We start from the raw sequence: 22,705 nt of genomic DNA, 5'->3' as shown, positions 1-22,705 counted from the left end.
CGGCTGTCACATAAGCTCCACAGCCTCCTGGCCCCCGCCGTCTTCGTGGTGTACCATGCAGCCCACTTTGTTGTTGAACAGCCGAGACAGACTTCCCTTCTGGGAGCTCCTGCCCTGGATGGACCTCTCCTTCTTCCAGCGCCGCTTGCCCCGCTTGCAGAGCGGCCGTATGTCCCAGATCCGGAGCGTGCCATCGTGGGAAGCCGTGTACAATAATTCATTGTGAATCTGAAACAAACAGAGCCATGCTTCAAGCCTGCAGCGGATGGCGTCACCACCATTAGCATGCAGCGTGGCGGCAAAGATGCAGTTGGGGGAAAGGAGGGAGATTTTCTCCCCCACCCCTCCCTGTATTATGACCTAATCCCAGATTGTGTATGGGCTGGTTGCAGGGCGGAGAGCTCAACAGCTCTCTCTCCTTTATTATGACATTGAGCTCCCAGACTTGATACTACGGGCTTCCGAGATCTGATGAGATCAGACCATATATCATGCCTTCCCTCCCATCATTTTAAGTTATGCAGGGGTTAACGGATAAGCATCAAAGCCTCTGCTCTCTGACACGCAAAGGGCTCTTGACTTACCCACCTCTGCGGTGCGAACAGCAACAGCAACAGAGGCTTGTGCAGAGGATCGCTCGCTGGCCCCTGGCTGGTCTCGGGTCACAAAGGAAGCTCAGCAAGCCCTGACAAGGCCTCTGGAGCCATCACTCTGAGGGGGATGGAGGATTAGAGAGAACTTTGGTCGTTTATGCATGGGGGTTTTACCTGAGGTTTGTTGCTCGCTCGACCCACACTTTCCTGTTGGGAATTTATGCACCCAACTGCCGCGTAAAATAGCATTTTAAAAACAAAAAACGGAGGAATCTGAAAGGAAAGGGAGGGGGGAGAAATCCAAGCCTCGGTTTTTAAAAGCCTCTCTTCTGCTCAGAAAGACGTCTGAGGAAGCAGGAGGAATATGAATCCCTGCCTCTATACATGCTGCTTTGTAACTGGCTGTGAGGGAAACCAAGCTTGTGTGTCCCGCACTTTGCCTTATGCATGGGGATTTCACCCGGGCTGAGACAGAGGAAGAGGAAAGAATCGGGTTAACAGAGGAACGGAAAGTCTCGGGCTTTGTGGGGGCTGGCAGCGAGGTCATCTCTAACGGATAGAAAACTCATGCATAACTCCAAGGAACAACCGAGACAGACTGGGGGCGAACGTAAGTGAAGGTACCCATGCATAAACAACCTTTGTCTGCATCTTGCAGTCAGTAGCAGAAGGGCACAAGAACAGGAGGGTTCTGCCAATGAATCTTCTTAATGGGAAGAGAGGGTTAAATAGCTCTTTGCAGAAAGTGGCTGGGGTGTATAAAAACAGGGGTCTTTGCATTGGTACCTACACTGCTCTCTTTTGCAGCTCCACAGGAACAGTGCCACTTTCTGCAAATGCAGTCTTTTTGTTTCCTTAAATTCCAGAGAGGAGCCTTGTACATCTGCTGCACCCAAAATGACAAAGGCCCAACGCCATTGCGTACCAATGGAAAGTCCATGGAAAGTCCAATGGAAAGTTCTTCCCCACATGCACACACCACCACAGGGCCTTATGTCAGCCACCCAAAATGTTTCCACCTGTGGCAGAGGCCAACATCTGCAGGTTCCAAAGCCCCAAAAGCCAGCAGCTCACCTGGATGCAGTTGATAACCAGCTTGTGCCCCCGAAACACTCTCTGCAGGATCCCAGTTTTCGTATTAAAAGCTCGAGCGCAGGCATCTCCGCTTCCTGTAAACACTGTTGTGAAAACCAAGGGGAAAATAACTTTTTAGAATAATATACTCTGGGCCTACTTCCTTCCCAGTATGCTACAACAGGAGGGTTAGGGGAGAATATTTTTGGTCGCATTGTTGGGAAGAGTGGCAGGAATCTGAGTTGGTTGGTTGTCCCTGGATAGCAGAGAGAAACACAAAATGGGGTTGGGCTGGATTTGGAGCTACGTAATTTGGCCCGTTGCCCCTTTGCAAAGTATTTTCAGTTGTGTGGAGCTGTAATACACCCTGTTTCCTCAGAATGGTGGTGGAAAATGCTGTCAAATCGCAACTGACTTTAGTCTTCCCCGTAGGGCAGAGTTGTCAAACATAAGGCCCAGGGGCCTGATCCGGCCCCTTAAGAGCTCTTATCTGGCCCATGAGCCAGCCGAGGTGTCACTTAACAAAGTCTGTTAAATAAAATAAGGACAAATGTAAAGCTGATTTTTAAAAAACAAGGTGACTGTAGAGGGTTAGAGTCAAAGGACCCTGCGCAGAAGGAAAATAGCTGGTAATTGGGCAAACGCTTGGGTAGCAGCTTTCACAGGGTCTGGAAATTGCCGTAACAGGCTGGATCCATTAACGGGTCTTAAGTTTCTCTTTGAGCAAGAAGTTATACAAGCTGAGGGGCATATTTAGATCTACTTTCTTCATGCAATGTTCTGAGGCTTTATATAAAGCAGCCCTTCCTTGAGTGGAAGATACCTGGCACATGTGGCCAAGCCTGTTTCGCTCCTCTTTTAAACTCCACAGCAATTCATTGAGGGGGAAGAGGAAGAAGGAAGAAGAAGGAAGAAGAAGAAGTTACTTTTTATATGCCAACTTTCTCTACCACTTAAGGAAGAATCAAACAGGCTTACTATCACCTTCCCTTCCTCTCCCCACAGCAGACACCCTGGGAGGTAGGTGGGGCTGAGAGAGCGCTAAAAGAGCTGTGACTAGCTCAAGGTCACCCAGCTGGCTTAATGTATCGAAGGGGGGGGGAACAAATCCAGTTCACCAGATTAGCATCTACCACTCATGTGGAGGAGTGGGGAATCAAACCCGGTTCTCCAGATCAGGGTCCACTGCTCCAAACCACCACTCTTAACCACTACACCATGCTGGCTCTATGTTAGGAGACAGGTGGCCCAATCCTGAAGGGAGGGCAGATCCGCGGTGGCCAGGAGTGGCACAGCCACACCACCTCCTCAGAGGCTTCCCAGCTGCCGCAGAGCCAAAAACAGACATTTAAAAATTAAAAAAATAATTAAAAGGGAGGAATTCCCCATTGCCTACAACGGGGCAGTGTCATCTTCTGTCATCTGCCAGTGACAGAAGATGGCACAGCCCTGCCGCCACTCAAGGGGGCGTTCCTGGAGCGAAAGGGTTGTGGACGCTGCCTTCTGAGAAAGCCCTGCAAGCGTGGCTGTGCTGGCGGCGGGGGCTGGAGGCCCCCGAATGCCGGCGTGTTTGCCCCCACGCTGGTGTAGGTGCCACTTTCCATAAAGTGGAACCTACGGCGTCGCAGGGTCACGCCAGCTCCAAAGGAGCTTGGCCCCTCCCTTCAGGAATGGGCTCTGAGAAACTTTCCCCAGTGAAGCTCACACATGAGAAGCCAAACCAGGGATGGCTCAGCCCACCATCCAAGTCCCATTACTTAAGCTCTGCATGCATACCAAAACTGCAAACACAAAATAAATCAGAATAATTTATGTCATTATTTACAATTAGTCAAAAATAAAGGCCCCATCGATAGATATCTCCCCATATCACTATCAGTTGAGCATGTAGCATGGACATGCCAGGGAATGTTAAACACAAACGCGGTGATTCACTATTTAGCAAGCAGAACAATTTATTTCCTTTTCCAACCACAACTTTAATTGTTTGAATAACAGAGCAAGCCGTTTCTTGCTGCCTTATATGAAGGGGATTTCCATATGGAACGGGTTAGAAATTCCTCGCCTTTCAATGCACACCGGCATTGCCTGCTTTGAAGAGATATCCGGTTACATTGCTCCCCCCCCCCAAATCACTACATGCTCATCTGAGAAAGCAAAAGCAACTGATGCCTTTAACATTCAACTCTGTTGAAAAGCAGTATTCTATGGGGGGCGGGGAGCTTGCCCGCATGTTTTAAAATGGGACACTGCATGTCAGATTTATGGCTGGCAGGACCAGTATCAATAAACCTTTAATTTTTTTCCATCTTCTGTCTGGGTGTGGGAACTGAGTCACCCTTCACAATCTCTCCAAGGCCATTTATAAACAGCTGCGTACGAGCACGCAGAAATTTGGACCGAGTTTTTATTTGCATCCAAGAGAAGACTTGACTAGCAGTTGCTGGGCAAAGATGGTTTTAATATTTAAGCAATGTTTTTAAAAGTCTCAGTTGTGCTTTATTATTTTTATGTATTTATATAAAAACAACGGTGTACACATATACATGGCGGGGGAAGGAAGGGGCTCTGGAGCAGAGATGTAGCATCCGATTAATCCACATGACCCACAACTCTGAATCACCCAATCAAAGGAAAAAGAAGGGCCATCAGATGGGAGCTATGTGCCTCTGAAGTCCTGTTGATAGTTTCAGAGGGTAGCCATGTTGGTCTGCAGTGTGTGTGTGTGTGTGTGTAAAGTGCCTTCAAGTCACAGCCGACTTATGGCGACCCCTTTTTGGGGCTTTCATGGCAAGAGACTACCAGAGGTGGTTTGCCAGTGCCTTCCTCTGCACAGCAACCCTGGACTTCCTTGGTGGTCTCCCATCCAAATACTAACCAGGGCTGACCCTGCTTAGCTTCTGAGATCTGACGAGATCAGCCTAGCCTGGGCCATCCAGGTCAGGGCTGTGCAAAAAAAAAAAAAATCGGTAAATTTCAGGTTCGGGTTTATTTGCCCTGATTTTTTTCTGTAAACCCAAAATAAGCCAAATACCCATACTGGTAAATATGGGTATTTGGCTTATTTCCGGGTTTCCTGAAAAAATTGGGTCCAAGCTCCCCTGAAAATTTGCGAACTCTACCTCCAAAAATGCCTCACCCAGAGCTCATTAAAAAAAAAATCCCATAGGGAAAAGCCTGGAGAAAGGTGAAGCCAAAAAAAGCCAAATACCTATTTGGCTAATTCGGCGATTGGCTATCTGGCTTCACCTTTACTCCCAGGTTTTGACAGTCGGTCTACCCAAAACCCGAATATTGCCAAAACGGCTAATTTCGGGTTTATTTTCGGTTCGGGTTTATCGATATGCACAACCTTAGTCTGCAGTAGAACAGCTAGATTAGAATCCAGTAGTATCTCAAGAGATCAACAAGATTTTGGGGGTACGAGCTTTCGAAAGTCAAAACTCCCTTTATCTGACAAAAGAAGATTTGACTCTCAAAATCTCATACACTGAAAATCTTGTTGGTCTCTAAGTTATTACTGGACTTGAGTCTAGCTGAACTCCTGTCGTTTGCTTAATCAGAAACTTCAGGGTTTGTTTGTTATTTACAGTGTTTCTTCCTGGGTGTACAAAGTTATATTTGCTATGTATGACAATTTAGAATGAAGCCTTCCATTCCAGAGGAGCCCGGTTAAGTCTTCAGTACGACAACCTCAGGCCAAACATCTTTGTTGCATTTTCAACTTTCACACGTCCAGGATTAGGGGACCAAAAGCCACAACTGCACCAAACTGAAGTACAAATCATGTCAGCTGGGATGTTGATTGTTGTGCATTCAGCACGCAACAGATCCACAACAGATCCAGAACGCACACGGGTGCAAAAGACTGGATCTCACCACTCTGCTCAGCTACCAGTTGGACCTTCCTCCAAGCACAACAAGGTTTCTTCCAATACCCTCTTGTATCAGAGGAAGTCGCTGCCAATAGCAGAGTGGAGCAGTAGAATCCAGCCCTTCGTCACTAAGCCCTTAGGGGAGCTTTATGCTTTTAAGTCCAGCTACTAAGGAGAGAACAAAAGCAGTCCACGTTTGCCAGCCGATGGGCTGAGTCTGTGCCATCTGGAAACGTTTATTCCTTAAACACAAAAGTCTTGGTTGGCTGCTATTACAAAAAAAAAAAAAAAAGAAGGCATAGAGAGCAACTATCTAGATGAGCAACTGCCTGCTGTCTCTTCAATCAAGGACAAGTGTATGGAGCTGGAAAGAAAAGAAGACCAGTCCCCAGTTCTGTGTTGGTAGCCCAACAATACCCCCAGCAGTCACATTTCACCATACCTAAAAAAAGGATATTGCAGAGCTTGAGAAGGTGCAGAAAAGAGCAACCAAACTGATCAGGGGGCTAAAGCAACTGCCCTATGGGGAGCGGTTAAAACGCTTAGGGCAGTTTAGCTTGGAAAGAAGGTGGTTAAGGGGAGACAACATAGAGGTCTATAAAGTTATGCATGATATGGAGAGAGTGGACAGGGAGAAACCTTTCTCCCTCTCTCGTAATACTAGAATGCGGGGTCATCTGCTGAAGATGGAGGGTGAGAGATTCAAAACAGATAAAAGGCAATAATTCTTCACACAACGCATAGTTAAATTGTGGAACTCCTTGCTGTAATATCGGGTTCACAGGCCCCGATCTAGAGTAAAACATGCTTCCATTGCCTAGACTAGCATAAAGAGGGCACACCATATCCTCACATTAATACATCGATTGATAGTAGAAATAAAGCAGGATGAGAAATAACATTGGAGAGGGAGGTGGGGGGTCTGTTGGAACTTACATATCCCGGCATGATACTTCAAAGTGCTGACGCTGTGTTTGTGAGCCTTGAATGTTCGAACTCGCTCCCCGGTATCGGCCAACCAGCATTTCACCGTCCTGTCTGCACTCCCTGAATACAAGCGTCGATTCACAAGCTAAGAGGGAAAGAGTACCTTCGTTAGGGGGTATCACTGGAAATTGCTCTCCTTTTTGATCACCTGTGCCTACTTTGGGGGTGGGGAGATACAGTCAGTCACTGCAGTTTTGATACACACAGCTGGTTCTTCCCATGGTTCCAAAATGTCAATGAAGAACAGACAAAACATTTCCTCCCGTGGTGAAATCAGGAGCATATTCTTTAAAAGCACGGTGAAGCCACGTTCCTTTGTACCACTGAACCCCAAGATGCATTTGTTGGTTTATCACACTTCTGTGCCACCTTTTATTTTTATCCTGTGCAAGGTGGGATTTCCTGGTTCTCAGCTCACAACCAGGTTCTTTAGGATTTCCTGGTTCTTTAGCCTCACAACCACCCTGTGAAGTTGAGAGAGAGCCAGTGGCCCAAGGTAACGCAATGAGCTCCACAGCGGGGGAGGGATTCGAACCCGGGTCTCTTCAGCCTCGGTTCTAAGGCTTTATTTAAGAAGAAGAAGAAGAGTTGGGTTTTATATGCCGACTTTCTCTACCACTTAAGGAGGACTCAAACCAGCTTACAATCACCTTCCCTCCCCCTCCCCACAACAGACACCCTGTGAGGTAGGCAGGGCTGAGAGAGCTCTAAGAGAGCTGTGACTAGCCCCAAGGTCACCCAGCTGGCTTCATGTGTAGGAGTGGGGAAACAAATCCAGTTCACCAGATTAGTGTCCACCACTCATGTGGAGGAGTGGGGAATCGAACCCGGTTCTCCAGATCAGACTCCACCGCTCCAAACCACCACTCTTAACCACTACACCATGCTGGCGAGCCAAAAGCAATTCCTCATTTAAACAGTGCTGCAACCCGCACAAAACAAAAGTACTTCGCTTCCACATCACAGATCCACAACCTTTGCGGATATTTTGGCCTTGTGAAAGCCAGCGTGGTGCAACGGACAAGAGCGCAGGACTAGAATCTGGGAGTCCTGGGTTCAAATCCCCACTCTGCCACGGAAGCTTGCTGGGTGACCTTGGGCCAGTCACACACTCCCCGCCTAACCTACCTTACAGGGTTGTTGTGAGGATAAAATGGAGGAGAGGAGTGTGGAATAAATGAAGTAGACAATAAATAATATTGTGTTAGCATGTGAAAACTAAGCTTACATATCTGCCAGTGTGGCGTAGTGGTTAGGAGCAGTGGACTCTAATCAGGAGAACTGGGTTTGATTCCCTACTCCTCCACATGAAGCCTGCTGGGAGACTTTGGGCTAGTCACAGTTCGCTCCGAGCTCTCTCAGCCCCACCTACCTCACAAGGTGCCTGTTGTGAGGGGGGGGGAGGTGAATGTAAGTCGGTTTGAGACTCCTTAAAGGCAGAGAAAATCAGGGTATAAAAACCAACTCTTCGTCTTCTGCTTTGCATGCAGGCAAGCACTGTCTTGCTTTACAAGTACCATGCATTACTGAGATAATATACATAAAGGGCTTTCAACACTCTTAAGCACCTCTTATTAAAACCAGCGATTTGGGAAGCTGATGTAGATAATGTGCCCCTCGCTATGGTCACCTTTTGCCATATGGGCGGATGCAGGACCACTGCAGGCTCAAACTGGAGGTGGGTGTTCTGTGAACAGAATTCCCAGCATTTCTTTTTCTCTTAAAAAATCAGGCATGCAGGGGCCCCAGGCTTTGACAGCAAGGGAAGGCGAGGGTTAAACCTTCCACCACCACCCTCATATGTCCAAACTGAATGGCCATAAGAGCCACTATTTACCCCAAGGGATAAACATATTAAGTCCCCTTATCAGTGCTGCAGCACACATCTGGTCCTAAAAAAGGCATTAAAATCCCTTGTGGATACATCTCTAATTTAAAGGGCAACAGTTGTGGGGCGGAGCCTGAGGAGGGCGGGGTCTGGGGAGGGACTTCAATGCCACAGAGTCCAATTGCCAAAGCAGCCATTTTCTCCAGGTGAACTGATCCCTATCGGCTGGAGATCAGTTGTAATAGCAGGAGATCTCCAGCTATTACCTGGAGGTTGGGAACCCTAGTTGCCGACTCCAGGTTCAGAAATTCCTGGAGACTTGGAGATGGAGTTTGGGGAGGCCCAGCAGGGCCCACTCCTCAAAGCATCAGTTTTCTCTAGGGGAACTGGAGTGTCTTGGGAATCCTACTTGGGTGGAACGAAGCATTTAAGATGTTTTAAATTAATTACATAGATCTGTCTTGTAGTCTGTCTTGGAGATCAGATGTAATTCTGGGAGATCTCCAGACCCCACCTGGAGGTTGGCAACCTTGCATAAACCAGCAAGTCAGTCTAGACTGAAAAATGCCTGAGCAGATGTATTCAGTTCATCTGAATCCATTCTGAGGTCTTACTAAACTCAAGCCGCTCGGCATCCCATTAACAAAGTTTCGCATTGCCAGTTACTCCTATTTATTGTTATTAAGCAAAATATTTTCTTGTGCAAATGTACAATTTGTTTACAAAAAGCTTTCCTAATCACAAAACCCATCAATTTGCTGTGGGTTCTCTCCTCCCCACCCCCTTTCCAGACCTCCACTGTTTTTTCCTCTTTTTTAAGTGTTTTTACGCAACCTCCCACAATGCTCATTTGGCTAACGGAAAGGAAAAAGAAACGGCAGCCTTAAGCTTAAAGGTATCCTATATCGAGGGGCTCACACCCGGAGACGCTACAAGAAAACCCATGCCCGCTCCTCTGCTCTCCTCCTGTCGAGATAAAGTCAAATGGGCAACGCACGGCAAAGCAGGCTTTTAATTTCTTTCGTCAAGCAGACATCAACAGAAGTGGGGAGATTAATTTTCCGTGATTTCAGCAAGAAGAGCGGGAGGGGAAGGGGGGGGGAGACTCCTTTCCTCTCCAACAGCTTTCTCAAACATACACAAATCCCAACACTGGTTAATTTTTGTTTTGAATGACCAGGGAAGACACAATTCCCAACTTTAATCTGCCTGTGGCTTGAAGAAGAGGCAATGGATTTGTTCCTGTGTTGTTCTTGGCTGGCTCCGGAACAGGATTTGTTCCTTCTGGCTGCCGGAGAAAAGCACAGCAGATCACGGAAAGCAGCAAATGCAACCAGACTCCTACCTCCAGCAGCAAATTTTCATGGTTTACTGGCTGCGCTCCCACTAAGGAGCCTAAATAGGTTTGCCAGCTCTGGGTTGGGAAATACCTGGAGATTCTGGGTTGGGAAATACCTGGAGATTTTGGGGGTGGAGCCTGGGGAAAGTGGGGTTTGAGGAGGGGAGGACCACCACGGAGAGTAGTTGTTAAGAGCAGTGGTTTGGAGCGGGAGACTCTGATCTGGAGAACCGGGTTTGATTCCCCACTCTTCCACATGAGCGGCGGAGGCTAATCTGGTGAACCGGGTTCGATTCCCCACGCCTACACATGAAGCCTGCTGGGTGACCTTGGGCTAGTCACAGTTCTCTCTGAACTCTCCCAGCCCCACCTAACTCTCAAGGTGTCTGTTGTGGGGAGGGGAAGGGAAGGTGATTGTAAGTTGGTTTGATTCTTCCTTAAGTAATAGAGAAAGTCAGCATATAAAAACCAACTCTTCTTCTTAAATGGGATGTAATATCACAGGCCATTTATGCATGGCTCTTTCCTCATGGTCACCCCACCAACTACTTTGGGGGGCTTGCTTTGATTATGCATGCATTTTCCGGCCGTCCGAGGTTGACTTGCTCTCCTTGTGCGTTTCTGCGCATTTTGCCCGCGTTTTCTGGATTTGTGTTCAGCCAGCATCCAGATAATACAGCGAAAATGCGTGGACATGTGCGGGGAGAGCAAGGCAACTTCTGACGGTCGCAAAATACAAGCCTAATCAGAGCAAAGCCCCAAAGAAGTCAGCGGGGTGACCGTGAGGAAACAGCCATGCATAAACGGCCTGTGTGAAGACAAAGGAAGTTCTGTCTGTGGTATTTGATCAGTGACATCTCATTCAAACCCAAGAAGGCACCACTCGATGCTGCTTCCTTGTACGAACCAGATCAATAACTTCTTCATTGCTAACCAGTGGTTTTTGTTGCAGAGTGTGGAGTTCCCCCTGGATTTATCACACCCAAACCCAGCACTCTGGCATATACACTTACACTGGCCGTGACTTAGTAGTAGAGCATCTGCTTGGCATGCAGAAGGTCCCAGGTTCAATCCCCGGCATCTCCAGTTGAAGGGACCAGGCAAGTAGGTGATGTGAAAGACCTCTCTGCCTGAGACCCTGGAGAGCCGCTGCCAGTGTGAGCAGACAATACTGACTTTGATGGGCCAAGGGACTGATTCAGTATAAGGCAGCTTCATGTGTTCACCTCTTCTTGGAAGAGAGGACTGGGCACTGTAGGGCATACTCTGGTAGCCTTTTGGCTAGGCTGCTGAAATTTGCTTTGTAAGGGCCTTCCCTTGAAGGTTATTTGGAACCTTCAGCTGATCCAGCTTGCAGCTTTTCAGGTTCTCCAGAAAGCAGATTTCTGGTGCAAGCTGCAGGGAATGTATAATACCAAATTTAGTATTAGCTGCATTGGTTGTTTATATGCCTCCAGGTTAACCTCAAGGTACTGGATCATTTTACACTCTAGACCCAGGATACTCAAGGAAGCACCTCTACTCTCCCATATGCACCTCCATGAACTTTAAAATAAAATACTGAGACTCTTTTGGTCTTGCTACTGCCTAGCTATTGTGGAGAAGGTTTTTTTTTTTCTGTAGCGGCCCCCAGACTGTGGAATTTGTTGGCTCCTGAAGTTTTCCAGATTTGAGATGTTGGCATTTCTAGGCTTATTTTTTTCCACACAGGCTTTTTGTTCTTAATGTATCTTGGTTGTACATGATTCCATTGGCAGCAGTACAGGGTTACCCATCTTTGGTTCTATTATTCTCGTATTGTATTTTGTTAGTTTTAATTACTGCTCCCCACCTTCAGAGTTCTGCGCTGAAAGGCAGGGTATAAAATTGCTGAATAAATGCGAAAAAAACAAACAACTCTCTCCGCCTGTCTGCAAAACAGAAGACTGACCGGAACCTTGGCCTGGTGTGGGACACCTGATACTTGTATGGATAACTTATCCCCCCCTACAAGTGTTTAGGTGGCCAATTCTTTTCTGATTACACAAATGGGCGGGGGTAGGACCGCCATAAACAATCAGGAGTTGCCTTCCACAAGGAGCAATGCCCACACATTTCTCAATGACCATTTATGCAGGGGTATTTACTTCACAGTCCCTGCTGGACTGCTTTGAGGCTTCTTTTGCATTATTCATTATTTTACTGGCCTTCAGACGTGACTTCGCTCTGACCTCGTTCTTCCCCCGCAGTTCTAGGATCCTGTTTTAGGACAAATTTAAATTCTGCTTTGAGGCAAGAGCAATGCAAATTCCCCCTATTTCCATGCAGAGCTCTTAACTATAGAGGGAGTTAAACCTTCATTAAATGTGCAGGAAGACACCGAAGAGAGGCTCCAAAGGTTGGAAGGCAGCTCCCGGCAGTGAGCTGTTGAAGAAAGGTGGGGAGGAATACCCAGCAAAAGCACACGCAGTCCTTTTAAAAGCTAACCCGCCCTCTCCAAGTAAAGTGCAACAAGGCTCCATTTTCAGTGGGAGGGACCCAGAAGCTCTTTGATTCACTGGGGATGCCTAATCAATCACAAGGTACTCCTGGAATTGGGGGGGGGGATCCCTCATGCATATTGTCATGAGTCAGCCTGAACTCTCCTCGGAAGAAGAAGAGGAAGGAGTGGCAGAGCAGGGTGATGCACCGGTGGAAGTCTTACTAGGGCGACTGGACCATAGGTCTGAACCAGCAAAGACGACAGATGCAGAAGAAGGTGGTACATATTGGGAAGGAGCAGAGGAACAGAGAAGGTTATCACCTCCAGACCCGCCCAGCCCAGTTAGCCGTCAAAGATCAAAGGTTCGGCTCAGTTTGCAGGAGAGGCGTCGAAGCGCGAGATTGCAGGCAATTGGTCGTAGGTGTTTGCAGGAGTCAACACCAGCGAGTGATGCAGAACAGCTGGCCCGGGAAGGGAGTGAGGAGGAACAGCCATAAATCTTAGGCTGGCCAGTCAGTCAGTGTGGGAACAACTTTGCTAATTACTGCAAGCTCTGCTGCTCAGTATTATCTCGCTTAGGTGCCAGCTACCAGCTCCTGCCCTTCTGGTATCCCTGCAGAACCTGTGAGGACCGAGCCTAGACCTTGATGCAAAGGAACTCGTACTGGTAAGTGAACCTGTTCCTTGTTTAGAGTGCTGCCTTGGTTACACACTCAGTCCACCCGCACTACCGGGAAGAGTAAACCGTGACATGCTCTGCTCCCCCCAGTACTCTCCATTGCTGGGAGTGGAGTCAGAGGCCAAGCACCTCTGCCTGGTCCCTGCCTGTACGCAACACATATAGTGTTTGAGAATTCGGAACAGAAAACTGTGCAGCAAACCAAATGCAAATTTCCCCTGCATAAATGACCAATGTCTCCTACACCACAAAGGTAATACAAATCAAGCCTCATTCACACTCTCCACCATCTCACTCACATGTATGCAGACATCCTCTCTCAGTCCAGAGCTTTACATGCCAAGTCGGGCTATTAGTCAATCTAGCCCCCCTGCTGTCTCCTCTGATTGAGGCCCGGTCAGGGGCTTTCTTAGGGCTGGTACTCAAAGCATTTTCACGTTGTTTATTGAGCTGGGAGAATCCGTCACTGTTCCAGAGCCCTTCCCCCCACTCAAAGCCCCCTCAATTTCAGGGAAATAATGGACTGTTCCAGGAAACCTAGGGCTGCTGACTGGCGTGTTGCACTTATATCCAGGCAAACCCTTTCTCTGCTTTTATCCACAGATATTAGTTTTGCTATTGAGTTGGATCCTGTGGATCTGTTCCCATAGCAGTGGCGCTTACCTAGGGTTCCCAACTCACAGGTGGAGCCTGGAGTTCTCCTGGAATTACAAATAATTTGCAGTGCAATCCTGTGCAGAGTTACTCCAGTCTGAAAACTGAAAACAAGAGGCTTCCATTGGAGTAACTCTGAACAGAATTCCACTGACAGCGGTTTTCCCCCCAGGACCATCCAGAGAAGAAGAAGAGTTGGCTTTTATACCCCGCTTCTCTCTACCATTAAAGAGTCTCAAAGTGGCTTACAATCGCCTTCCCTTCCCCTCCCCACAACAGACACCCTGTGAGGGACGTGGGGCTGAGCGTGTTCCGAGAGAACTGTGACCAGCCCAAGGTCACCCAGCAGGCTTCACGTGGAGGAGTGGGGAATCGAACCCGGTTCTCCAGTTTAGAGTCCTGCCACTCTTAACCATCACACTATGCTGAGAAGTCTTTCCATGGAACTGAAGTAGACCACTGGTCCATCAAGGTCAGTATGGTGAACTCAAGCCCGGCAGCGGCTCTCTTTCACATCACCTCCTACCTGGTCCTTTTTAACTGGAGATGCCGGGGATTGAACCTGGGACCTTCTGCATACAAAGCAGATGCTCTATCACTGAGCCACAGCTGCTCCTCCAATCCACTGTGGCTCCAGGGTGACGTAGTGGTTAAGAGTGGTGGTTTGGAGCAGTGGAGTCTGATCTGGAGAACCAGGTTTGATTCCCCACTCCTCCGCATGAGCGGCTGAGGCTAAACTGGTGAACTGGATTTGTTTCCCCACTCCTATGCACGAAGCCAGCTGGGTGACCTTGGGCGAGTCACACTCTCTCAGCCCCACCTACCTCACATGGTGTCTGTTGTGGGGAGGGGAAGGGAAGGTGATTGTAAGTCAGTTTGAGTCTCCCTCAAGTGGTAGAGAAAGTCGGCATATAAAAACTAACTCTTCTTCCTCTTCTTCCAAGTGGGCCTCATCTACTGTATCTCATCCCGCCAAGTGCCTTGTTAGGGCCTTGTTCCTTGGAATAAACCACCACTCTCTCTCTCCCGCTCACCTCCAGGCAGATTATGGCTCCTTGGTGCTCTTTGAACACTCTCAGCTGCTCGCCAGTCACAATGTTCCACGTCCGAATGGTGTAATCAGTGCTGCCCGAAAAGAGTTCCCTGTTTGGAGCATCAAGTATCAGGCATAAGACGGCCCCCGTGTGTCCCAGTAGAGTCTGATGGCAACGCCCGCTGGACACCCACCAGACCTTGACAGTGCAGTCGGTGCTTCCCGTCACCAGGAAGTCCCTGCTCAGTTTCTCTTCCTCCGACTCTTCCTCCTCGGAGTCCTCTAGAAGGTCCTCGGAGGAGTAGAGAGCCAAAGTCAGGACACAGTTCCGGTGGCCCCGGAACTCCTGGATCGGCTTCTCTTTGTCCATGCTCCAGCACCGTGCAGTCCTGTCATAAGAGCCACTGAAGAGATAGTCCTTGGAAACCAGGATCCTGTTGGGGGGAGAAGTAAGTTGGGGTCAAATATCCTTCTCATTCTTGCTAAACTAATGGGAGTTAGAAGAGACTCAATGGGGGAAGATATCCTACTACACCTTAAATCATTGAGAAAGAGCAGCAAAGAGCAACCAAAATGATCACGGGACTAGAGCAACTGCCCTATGAGCGGTTAAAACGCTTAGGGCTGTTTAGTTTGGAAAGAAGGCGGTTAAGGGGAGTCATGATAGAGATCTATAAAATTATGCATGGTATGGAAAGAGTGGAAGGGAGAAGCTTCTCTCCCTCTCTCGTCATACTAGAACGCAGGGTCATTTGCTGAAACTGGAGGGTGAGAGATTCAAAACAGATAAAAGGAAGCATTTCTTCACACAATGCATAGTTAAATTGTGGAACTCCCTGCCCCAGGATGTGATGATGGTGACTTCAAGTCTTCGTTGTGATTATGCATGCTGCTTCCAACTGTCAGTGGTTACCTCGCTCTCCCGCTGCGTTTCCCCCGTCTTGCCTGCGTTTTCAAATTTGAGATAAAACAGGTCCCTGAAAATGCAGGCAAAATGTGGGGAGACGCAGGGGGAGAGCGAGGTAACCACCGTCAGTTGGAAATGGCGTACATAATTACAACAAAGATCTGAAGTCCTCAGAGGGGTGACAGCGAGTAAAACAGCCACGCATAAAAGACCTTGCTTACCCTAATATCTCAAACTTACTGGTTGGTAACAATGATGGCACACAGGGACCCATCTGCCAATGCAGTGGCAGCTTGAAAGCTCACTATGGGCAAAACTACGAATGGGGGGGGGGTCTCTCTAGGGTTTTGTTTTTAAAGTGTAATGTTTTACCTGTGGCTTTTAAGCCGTCTTGAGCTAGGAGGAAATACAGGTTGTAAATGCTCAAATAAATAAATTAAAACTACAAAACCATGTGGGAAGCCACACAGCTGTAGCATTTGACCACATGTCAAGGAAAGCTCTCTCATAGCTGTGTAACTCCCGAGCAACACAGTAAGTGAGCGGGGCGGGGGGAGTGTTAAAATGCAGCTCGCTACATACTCAAAACTTGGAGATGGCCGGCCCTTAATGAAGTTGCAATAGCCCAAGGACAAGCTTATGAATGGTCACCTAGGGCCTAATAGTCTCTTACATTCTGCCAAGGTCACTGTTTATCATTAACGGTTATTGTTTTTAATACCTTTTGGCCCCAGACTCTCCAAAAGGATCACTTATTTCTTACGGTTAAGATGTGCAAGTTTAGTATCAGAGCACCTGCCTGGAGGTTTCTCTGGGAGTAATTAACAGTAAGGCAGAATTCCAAACCTTTAAAAAATCCCTGCTGTGTCCTTTCGCTCTGAACTCCATGCTTTGCAATCTCTTTATCAGGTGCATCTGTTACCAGTTGAGATGTTTGGGTTTGGGGTTCCCCCCCCTCAGGAATTTCATTCCCAGCAGTAGATTTGGTTTGAGTCCTTGTTGTGAGTTTTCCTGCCATTCCCCCATCCTTAGAATATATCTGTGTCATTATTGCTAGAGTGATGAATCACACCAGCAAGAGCACGTGCAGAAAAAAATGTATACTGTGGGTTTGTGCGCAGAGAAAGCACGGGGGAAATTATTAGTTTTAAAAAAAGAGATGGGAGTGAGCATTCAAGTGAAATCAGGTTACAGATGTGCAAGAAGAAGAAGAGTTGGTTTTTATATGCCGACTTTCTCTACCACTTAAAGAAGAATCAAACCGGCATACAATCACCTTCCCTTCCCCTCCCACAACAGACACCCTGTGAGATAAGTGGGGCTGAGAGAGCTCTAAGAGAGCTGTGATCAGCCCAAGGTCACCCAGCTGACTTAATGTGGAGGAGCGTGGAAACCAACCCAGTTCACCTGATTAGCGTCCGCCGCTCATGTGGAGGAGTGGGGAATCAAACCCGGTTCTCCAGATCTGAGTCCACCGCTCCAAACCACCACTCTTAACCACTACACCACTCTGGGAGAGAAATCTGGAAGACTCTTTGTAGACTTGTTTTAATATAACAGATTTAAAATTGTCAAAGAGGTTATCCAAAAGGGTCAGATTTTGTACTATTGAAGGATCGCCTCTAATTTGTTCAGCCATATTTAAATGTAAACTTGAAAACACTGCAGCCCTCACTTCTTTTTCTAGCTCTAATGTCCAGGTTTTTACTTTTATTCTGACAGCACCTTGCAGCGGGGATCACCAGGAGGCTTTGGGAGATCACAAGGTTCTAACAATTGAATTTTCAGTAGAAGGGGAAGATGGTCACTCCCCAACAGATCCTTCACCGAGAAAGCTGACACCAACCGGAAAGCATTCTCATTGGCCAGTATGTAATCAATAGTACGAGCCCCCCTTGAATTAATATATGTGAAATCATCAAGATCAGGATGGCCATTAATAACCGCTAGTCCATTTCTTAACCCTAATTGTAGAATCATAGAATCATAGAGTTGGAGGGGACCACCAGGGTCATCTAGTCCAACCCCCTGCACAATGCAGGAAATTCACAACTGCCTCCCCCCACACACCCCAGTGACCCCTACTCCATGCCCAAAAGATGGCCAAGATGCCCTCCCTCTCATCATCGGCATTGCTGACAGACGGCCATCTAGCCTCTGCTTAAAAACCTCCAGGGAAGGAGAGCTCACCACCTCCCGAGGAAGCCTGTTCCCCTGAGGAACCGCTCTGTTAGAAAGTTCTTCCTAATTGAAAAAGCCTCTTCCCTGCAGAATTTGTCGGCTTATCTTTCAGATGACCTTCCAGACCCCTGGTATTTATCCCATCCAGTCCCCATCTTTTACTCTTTGTGAAGACATGGTTGTACCTACCTGTTCACAATGGACGTGTGCCCTCGGTAAACTGCCAGGCACTGGCCTGTCATAACGTCCCACTTCCGGATGGTGTGGTCGGCGCTACACGTGAAGGCGGCCTCATTCTCCAGGTGGCAAAAAGTGATGTAGCTTTCGTGCCCTGCAAACAATGCACAAATAAATGAAAACATGTTGGGATATGCAAGTCTCAGCATCCAGTTGTTGTTGTTGTAGTTGATTTAGCTTTCCCACTGTGCAAGACTTATATCTAGTATGTTAGTTAAGGAATAAATCTTTATAATATTGTCGAAGGCTTTCACGGTCAGAGTTCATTGGTTCTTGTAGGTTATCCGGGCTGTGTAACTGTGTAATACCAAGACCACCGTTACACAGCCCGGATAACCTACAAGAACCAATAAATCTTTACGTTTAAGCTAACATTAGCGTCTGTTATTATTTGCTCTGCTAAATGTAACGTATACTATCCCACAAACCAACTTTTGTAAAAGTGTGTCAAAGTGGCTGGGCCTCTTTAGTTTTAAGCCGGATGACCAGCGACATCAACAGAACGGACTCTTCGGACACATCCGCATTACAAAGTTAGAACAGTTTCATAGACCATTAAACGTCCTAGTGTCCCTCAGTAGATGCCTGTGAAGTTCAGATAAGGGCAGAGTATCCTGCTCACAGAACTACAGTTCCCAGTGGTGGGAAGTGCCGTCAAGACACAGCCAAGTTATGACAACCCTCTAGGGCACTGGTTCCCAACCGGGGGTCCATGGACCCCCAGGGGTCCGCGAGAACTAAATTAAGGTCCGCGAAACAAAGTTATAAACCCATAATAAATAAATATTTTCAATTAAAAGTTCTCTATTATAAAATATATATATTCAAATATTATTCTAAGTTTAATGTTTAACTAACAGTGATGATTAAAGTTTATTTTCAAATTCTCGGAATTTTTATTTTGAACCTTGGGGTCCCTGCACCGAGCAAAAAAGTCCTAGTGGTCCCTGGTCAAAAAAAGGTTGGGAACCACTGCTCTAGGGTTTTCAAGGCAAGAGACGAACAGAGGTAGTTTGCCATTGCCTGCCTCGGCGTAGCAACCCTAGACTTCCTTGGTGTTCTCCCATCTAAGCACCAACCAGGGGTGACCCTGGTTAGCTTCTGACAAGCTCAGGCTAGCCAGATCAGGACTAAATAGCTATGAAACCAGTTTTAAGCCTGTGGAGTACAAATAGTGTTGCCAGTTCTGGCTTGGGAAATACCTAAGGATTTTGGGGGTGAAGCCTGGGGAGGGCGGAGTTTGGGAAGGGAAGGGACTTCAATGCCATAGAGTCCAACTGCCAAAGCAGCCATTTTCTCCAGGGGAACTGATCTCTGCCGCCTGTAGATCAGTTGTATTAGTGGGAGCTCTCCAACCACCACCTGGATGTTGGCAACTCTAAGTAGAAATGTCCTAATTCATCTTCTTCATTAAGACAGATATTAAACATTCGCCAAGGGCACCTGCATGTTTCTCCTAGTACCTCCTGTAAACCTACCACAACCCTATACTCTACAAATATCATGCAAACCGGTGAATCCTATGCATACTTCCACTGTCCTATTGTGCTCAATGGGGTCTACTCCCAACTAGGCGAAGAAGAGGAAGGAGGAGGAGGAGGTTTTTATATGCCGACTTTCTCTACCACTTAAGGGAGACTCAAACCGGTTTACAATCACCTTCCCTTCCCCTCCCCACAACAGACACCCTGTGAGGTCGGTGAGGCTGAGAGAGCTCTAAGAGAGCTGTGACTAGCCCAAGGTCACCCAGCTGGCTTCGTGTGGAGGAGTGGAAAAACAAACCCAGTTCACCAGTTTAGCCTCTGCCACTCATGTGGAGGAGTGGGGAATCAAACCTGGTTCTCCAGATCAGAGTCTACCGCTCCAAACCACCGCTCTTAACCACTACACCATGCTGGCTGATGGGGATTGAAGCCTAGGTTGGTTTAATTCAGGGGTGGGGAACATCTGGCCCGGGGGCCGTTTAAGGCCCGCGAAATCATTTGGCCTGGCCCTTCGTGGGTCCTGGCAGATCTCTAGCTCAGAAGGATCTAAGACTGGCGATCTGCCCCCTCCCGCGGACAGGAATAGCCTCTATTCAAGGCGGATGTGAGTTTGTTTTGCCGAGAAAAAAAACCCTTTTCCCCCTTGCAGAAGAGTCATTAGTTATGGAGCTGCTGGGATTGCCCAAGAAACTATGTTATCCCTTTCCCACCTGGGCCGTGGGGCTTGGTCGGCTAATTTTTAAGTTGATAATTTTGTATGGCCCGCGAATGATGTTATAAATATTCAAATGGCCCTTGGTGGAAAAAAGGTTCCCCACCCCGGTTTAATATTTAGGTTTTGGGGGCGGAGCCTGAGGAGAGCAGGGTTTGGGGAGGGGACGGACTTCAATGCCATAGAGTCCAATTGCCAAAGCAGCCACTTTCTCCAGGTGATCTGATCTCTATCGGCTGGAGATCAGTTGTAATAGTGGGAGAACTCCAGCGAGTACCTGGTGGTTGGCAACCCTATTAATATTAAATTCCTTATTCACTATGTTTGCGTTGTAAGAAAGCAGTCTCTACACACAAGACAGCTAACAATTTACACTTCGGTAACCTGAGCATTTTCTGACTCAAATAAAGGAAATGCTCTTTGTTTGGATAATTTAAGCCCACCAATCCACAAATTTCTTGTTTAACAGGTTTTCCTCCAATGTAGGCCTCTACATTCCTTAGTCGCCTTGAGGTCAATCTATGGGAATTGTATTTAAAGCGGTATCTCGTTCTGAGGATGGAAAACAATCCGCCAGCTTGCCTTCAGGCGGTTTTCATCGGCCCAGTGGGGGGGAGGTGTTTATTCAGCTGCAGGAACTCTTATTGTTCAACCAAATGGATTCCTTGACTGACTGAGGTAGCAATAAACTCCAGGAAGACAAAAATAAAAATTACATTGTAGGTGAAAAGCAAAGAAGAAAAAGAGAAGAAAAGAAGAAGAAGAAGAAAGAAAAGGTGCAGCAAAGCATAGGAAAGATCTGCCGCATCTTGTTCCAAGGAGTGAACAAACAGATTCCATTGGCTTAGGGTTGCCAACCTCCTTTGTGTGTGTGCCAATTTTAAATGGTGAAAATAACATTTTTCGCGACAACTGACAACTGGCCACACAACATATAAGGTGGTTACTTTTCAACGTTCCTTTTATGTATTTTTGGATGTGTTTGTGAAAATATGTATGAATGTATATATGACCACTGAGGAAGGCCAAACGGGCCAAAACATGCCTGGTTTCATACTGGTCGTTTGCATTTATTACAGATCATCAACACAGTTGGATATTTAGTAATTTTAATTTGAAGCCTATATGTTTTGGGCCTAGTGTTTTTAATGCGTGTACACTCTATAATAAATTATAAGAGCTCTCAAGGGGCCAGATCCGGCCCACGGGCCTTATGTTGGACACTCCTAATCTAGAGGAAGACTAATGCAGTCAACAACAAAACTCATCTTAGTCCCACTTGTGTTTTGGGCCTAGCTCCTCCTGTGCCCTCTAGATGAAAAGCAGCAACTGGCCACTCCTTAAAGCAGGGGTGGGGAACCTTTTTTCCACCAAGGGCCATTTGGATATTTATAACATCATTCGTGAGCCATACAGAATTATCAACTTAAAATTAGCTGACCATGGCCCAGATGGGAAAGGGTTAACACAGTTTCTTGGGCGGTTCCAGCAGCTCCATAGCTAACGACTCTTCTGCAAGGGGAGAAAAAGGTTCCTTTTCTCAGCAAAACAAACTCACATCTACCTTGAATAGAGGCTATTCTTGTCCACGATAGGGTGCGGATCACCAATCTTAGATCCTTATGAGCTAGAGATCTGCCAGGACCCACAAAGGGCCAGACCAAATGATTTTGCGGGCCTTAAATGGCCCCCGGGCCTGACGTTCCCCACCCCTGCCTTAAAGCAAAGGGTAACCGGCTGATTCACAATGCCGCAAAACTGCTGTAAAGCTGTCATGAAGCATATCACTGGTGGGGGAAAACGCAATAAGACAGTATCCCAGAGTAAGGACCGGTAACAAAGGGCCCATTTACTACACCTTGAAAATGACCCCGGCATTGGCTGTCCGCAGTGCTCCAGAGTCGCGCGGTGCCGTCCTCGCTGCCTGTCAGCAGCCACTGCCCATCGGGACTGAGGCTGAGCCAGTTGATGCCTCCCTGGTGATCAGTGCAAACTTTCAGTGCTGAACTACTGCTGCCCATCTTGCAGGTTCCACCACTAGGCCGGGGGACCCAGCCTCTAGGCTATCCTAGGAACGGACGCCGACCCCACAGCGACACGCTGCCTGCGGACCGTTTCAGCGGCCATCGCAGGAGCCAGCAAGCAGCAGGCGCGTGGGTCTCTGCAAAAGGGGAAAAAGGGGGAAGAATGAGGATCAAATCAGAGGGGTATCCCTTCGCTGACTGGCAGTGCCATCCCACGCAGAGTTATACTCACCTAAGTCCACTGAAGTCAGCGGGCTTTGATGTGGGTAACTCTGCTTAGGATGGCACTGCCAGACACTTAACTGTATTGCACTTACCAGAACCTCTGCCATTAAGCTAGCCAATTTCTCATAAGAAGAAGAGCTGGTTTTTATAGCTTGCTTTTCTCTACCTGAAAAAGTCTCAGAGTGGATTACAATCACCTTCCTCGAGCCCACAACAGATACCCTGTGAGGTAGGTGGGGCTGAGAAAGTTCAGAGAACTGTGACTAGTCCAAGGTCACGCAGCAGGCTTCTTGTGGAGGAGTGGGGAATCAAATAAGTACTATATTTAGTACTTATTATTGCTCATGGACCAAGAGGGCCTTTCCTGGGGTGTTCCCCCCCCCAAAAAAAAACCCTGCAGGGACACTGCCCT

At 47.6% G+C, this 22,705-nt stretch overlaps 1 protein-coding gene and 1 non-coding gene across 2 annotated transcripts; both read right to left on the bottom strand.

The window, feature by feature from the left end:
- Window positions 1-6: 6 nt before the first annotated feature.
- On the bottom strand, window positions 7-22,118 carry WDR86 (WD repeat domain 86). The gene is made up of 6 exons (XM_056857890.1): window positions 21,903-22,118; window positions 17,801-17,942; window positions 14,525-14,957; window positions 6,479-6,614; window positions 1,668-1,771; window positions 7-228 (listed from the first exon to the last, which is right to left on the bottom strand). The coding sequence occupies exons 1-6, from the start codon at window positions 22,063-22,065 to the stop codon at window positions 7-9; spliced, it is 1,200 nt and encodes a 399-aa protein (XP_056713868.1). The 5' UTR covers window positions 22,066-22,118.
- On the bottom strand, window positions 14,032-14,100 carry TRNAT-UGU (transfer RNA threonine (anticodon UGU)). The gene has a single exon. It is a non-coding gene; the product is annotated as a tRNA-Thr (tRNA).
- Window positions 22,119-22,705: the final 587 nt, after the last annotated feature.

The sequence above is a fragment of the Euleptes europaea genome, chromosome 11 (genome assembly GCF_029931775.1).
Source record: "Euleptes europaea isolate rEulEur1 chromosome 11, rEulEur1.hap1, whole genome shotgun sequence".
NCBI lineage: Eukaryota > Metazoa > Chordata > Lepidosauria > Squamata > Sphaerodactylidae > Euleptes > Euleptes europaea.
Note: the sequence above shows the minus strand (reverse complement) of the source record. Positions and strands in the feature narration are given on the sequence as shown.

What these genes read in the sequence shown, in the direction of transcription:
- WDR86 (XM_056857890.1), bottom strand. Translation starts at nt 22,065, where the DNA reads ATGGGCAGCAGTAGTTCAGCACTGAAAGTTTGCACTGATCACCAGGGA. An exon ending in GAGCCATAATCTGCCTGGAG is followed by an intron (nt 6,615 to 14,524) that starts GTGAGCGGGAGA and finishes TTTCCCTCTTAG; the next exon opens with CTTGTGAATCGACGCTTGTA. An exon ending in GAAGTATCATGCCGGGATAT is followed by an intron (nt 1,772 to 6,478) that starts GTAAGTTCCAAC and finishes TTTTCACAACAG; the next exon opens with TGTTTACAGGAAGCGGAGAT.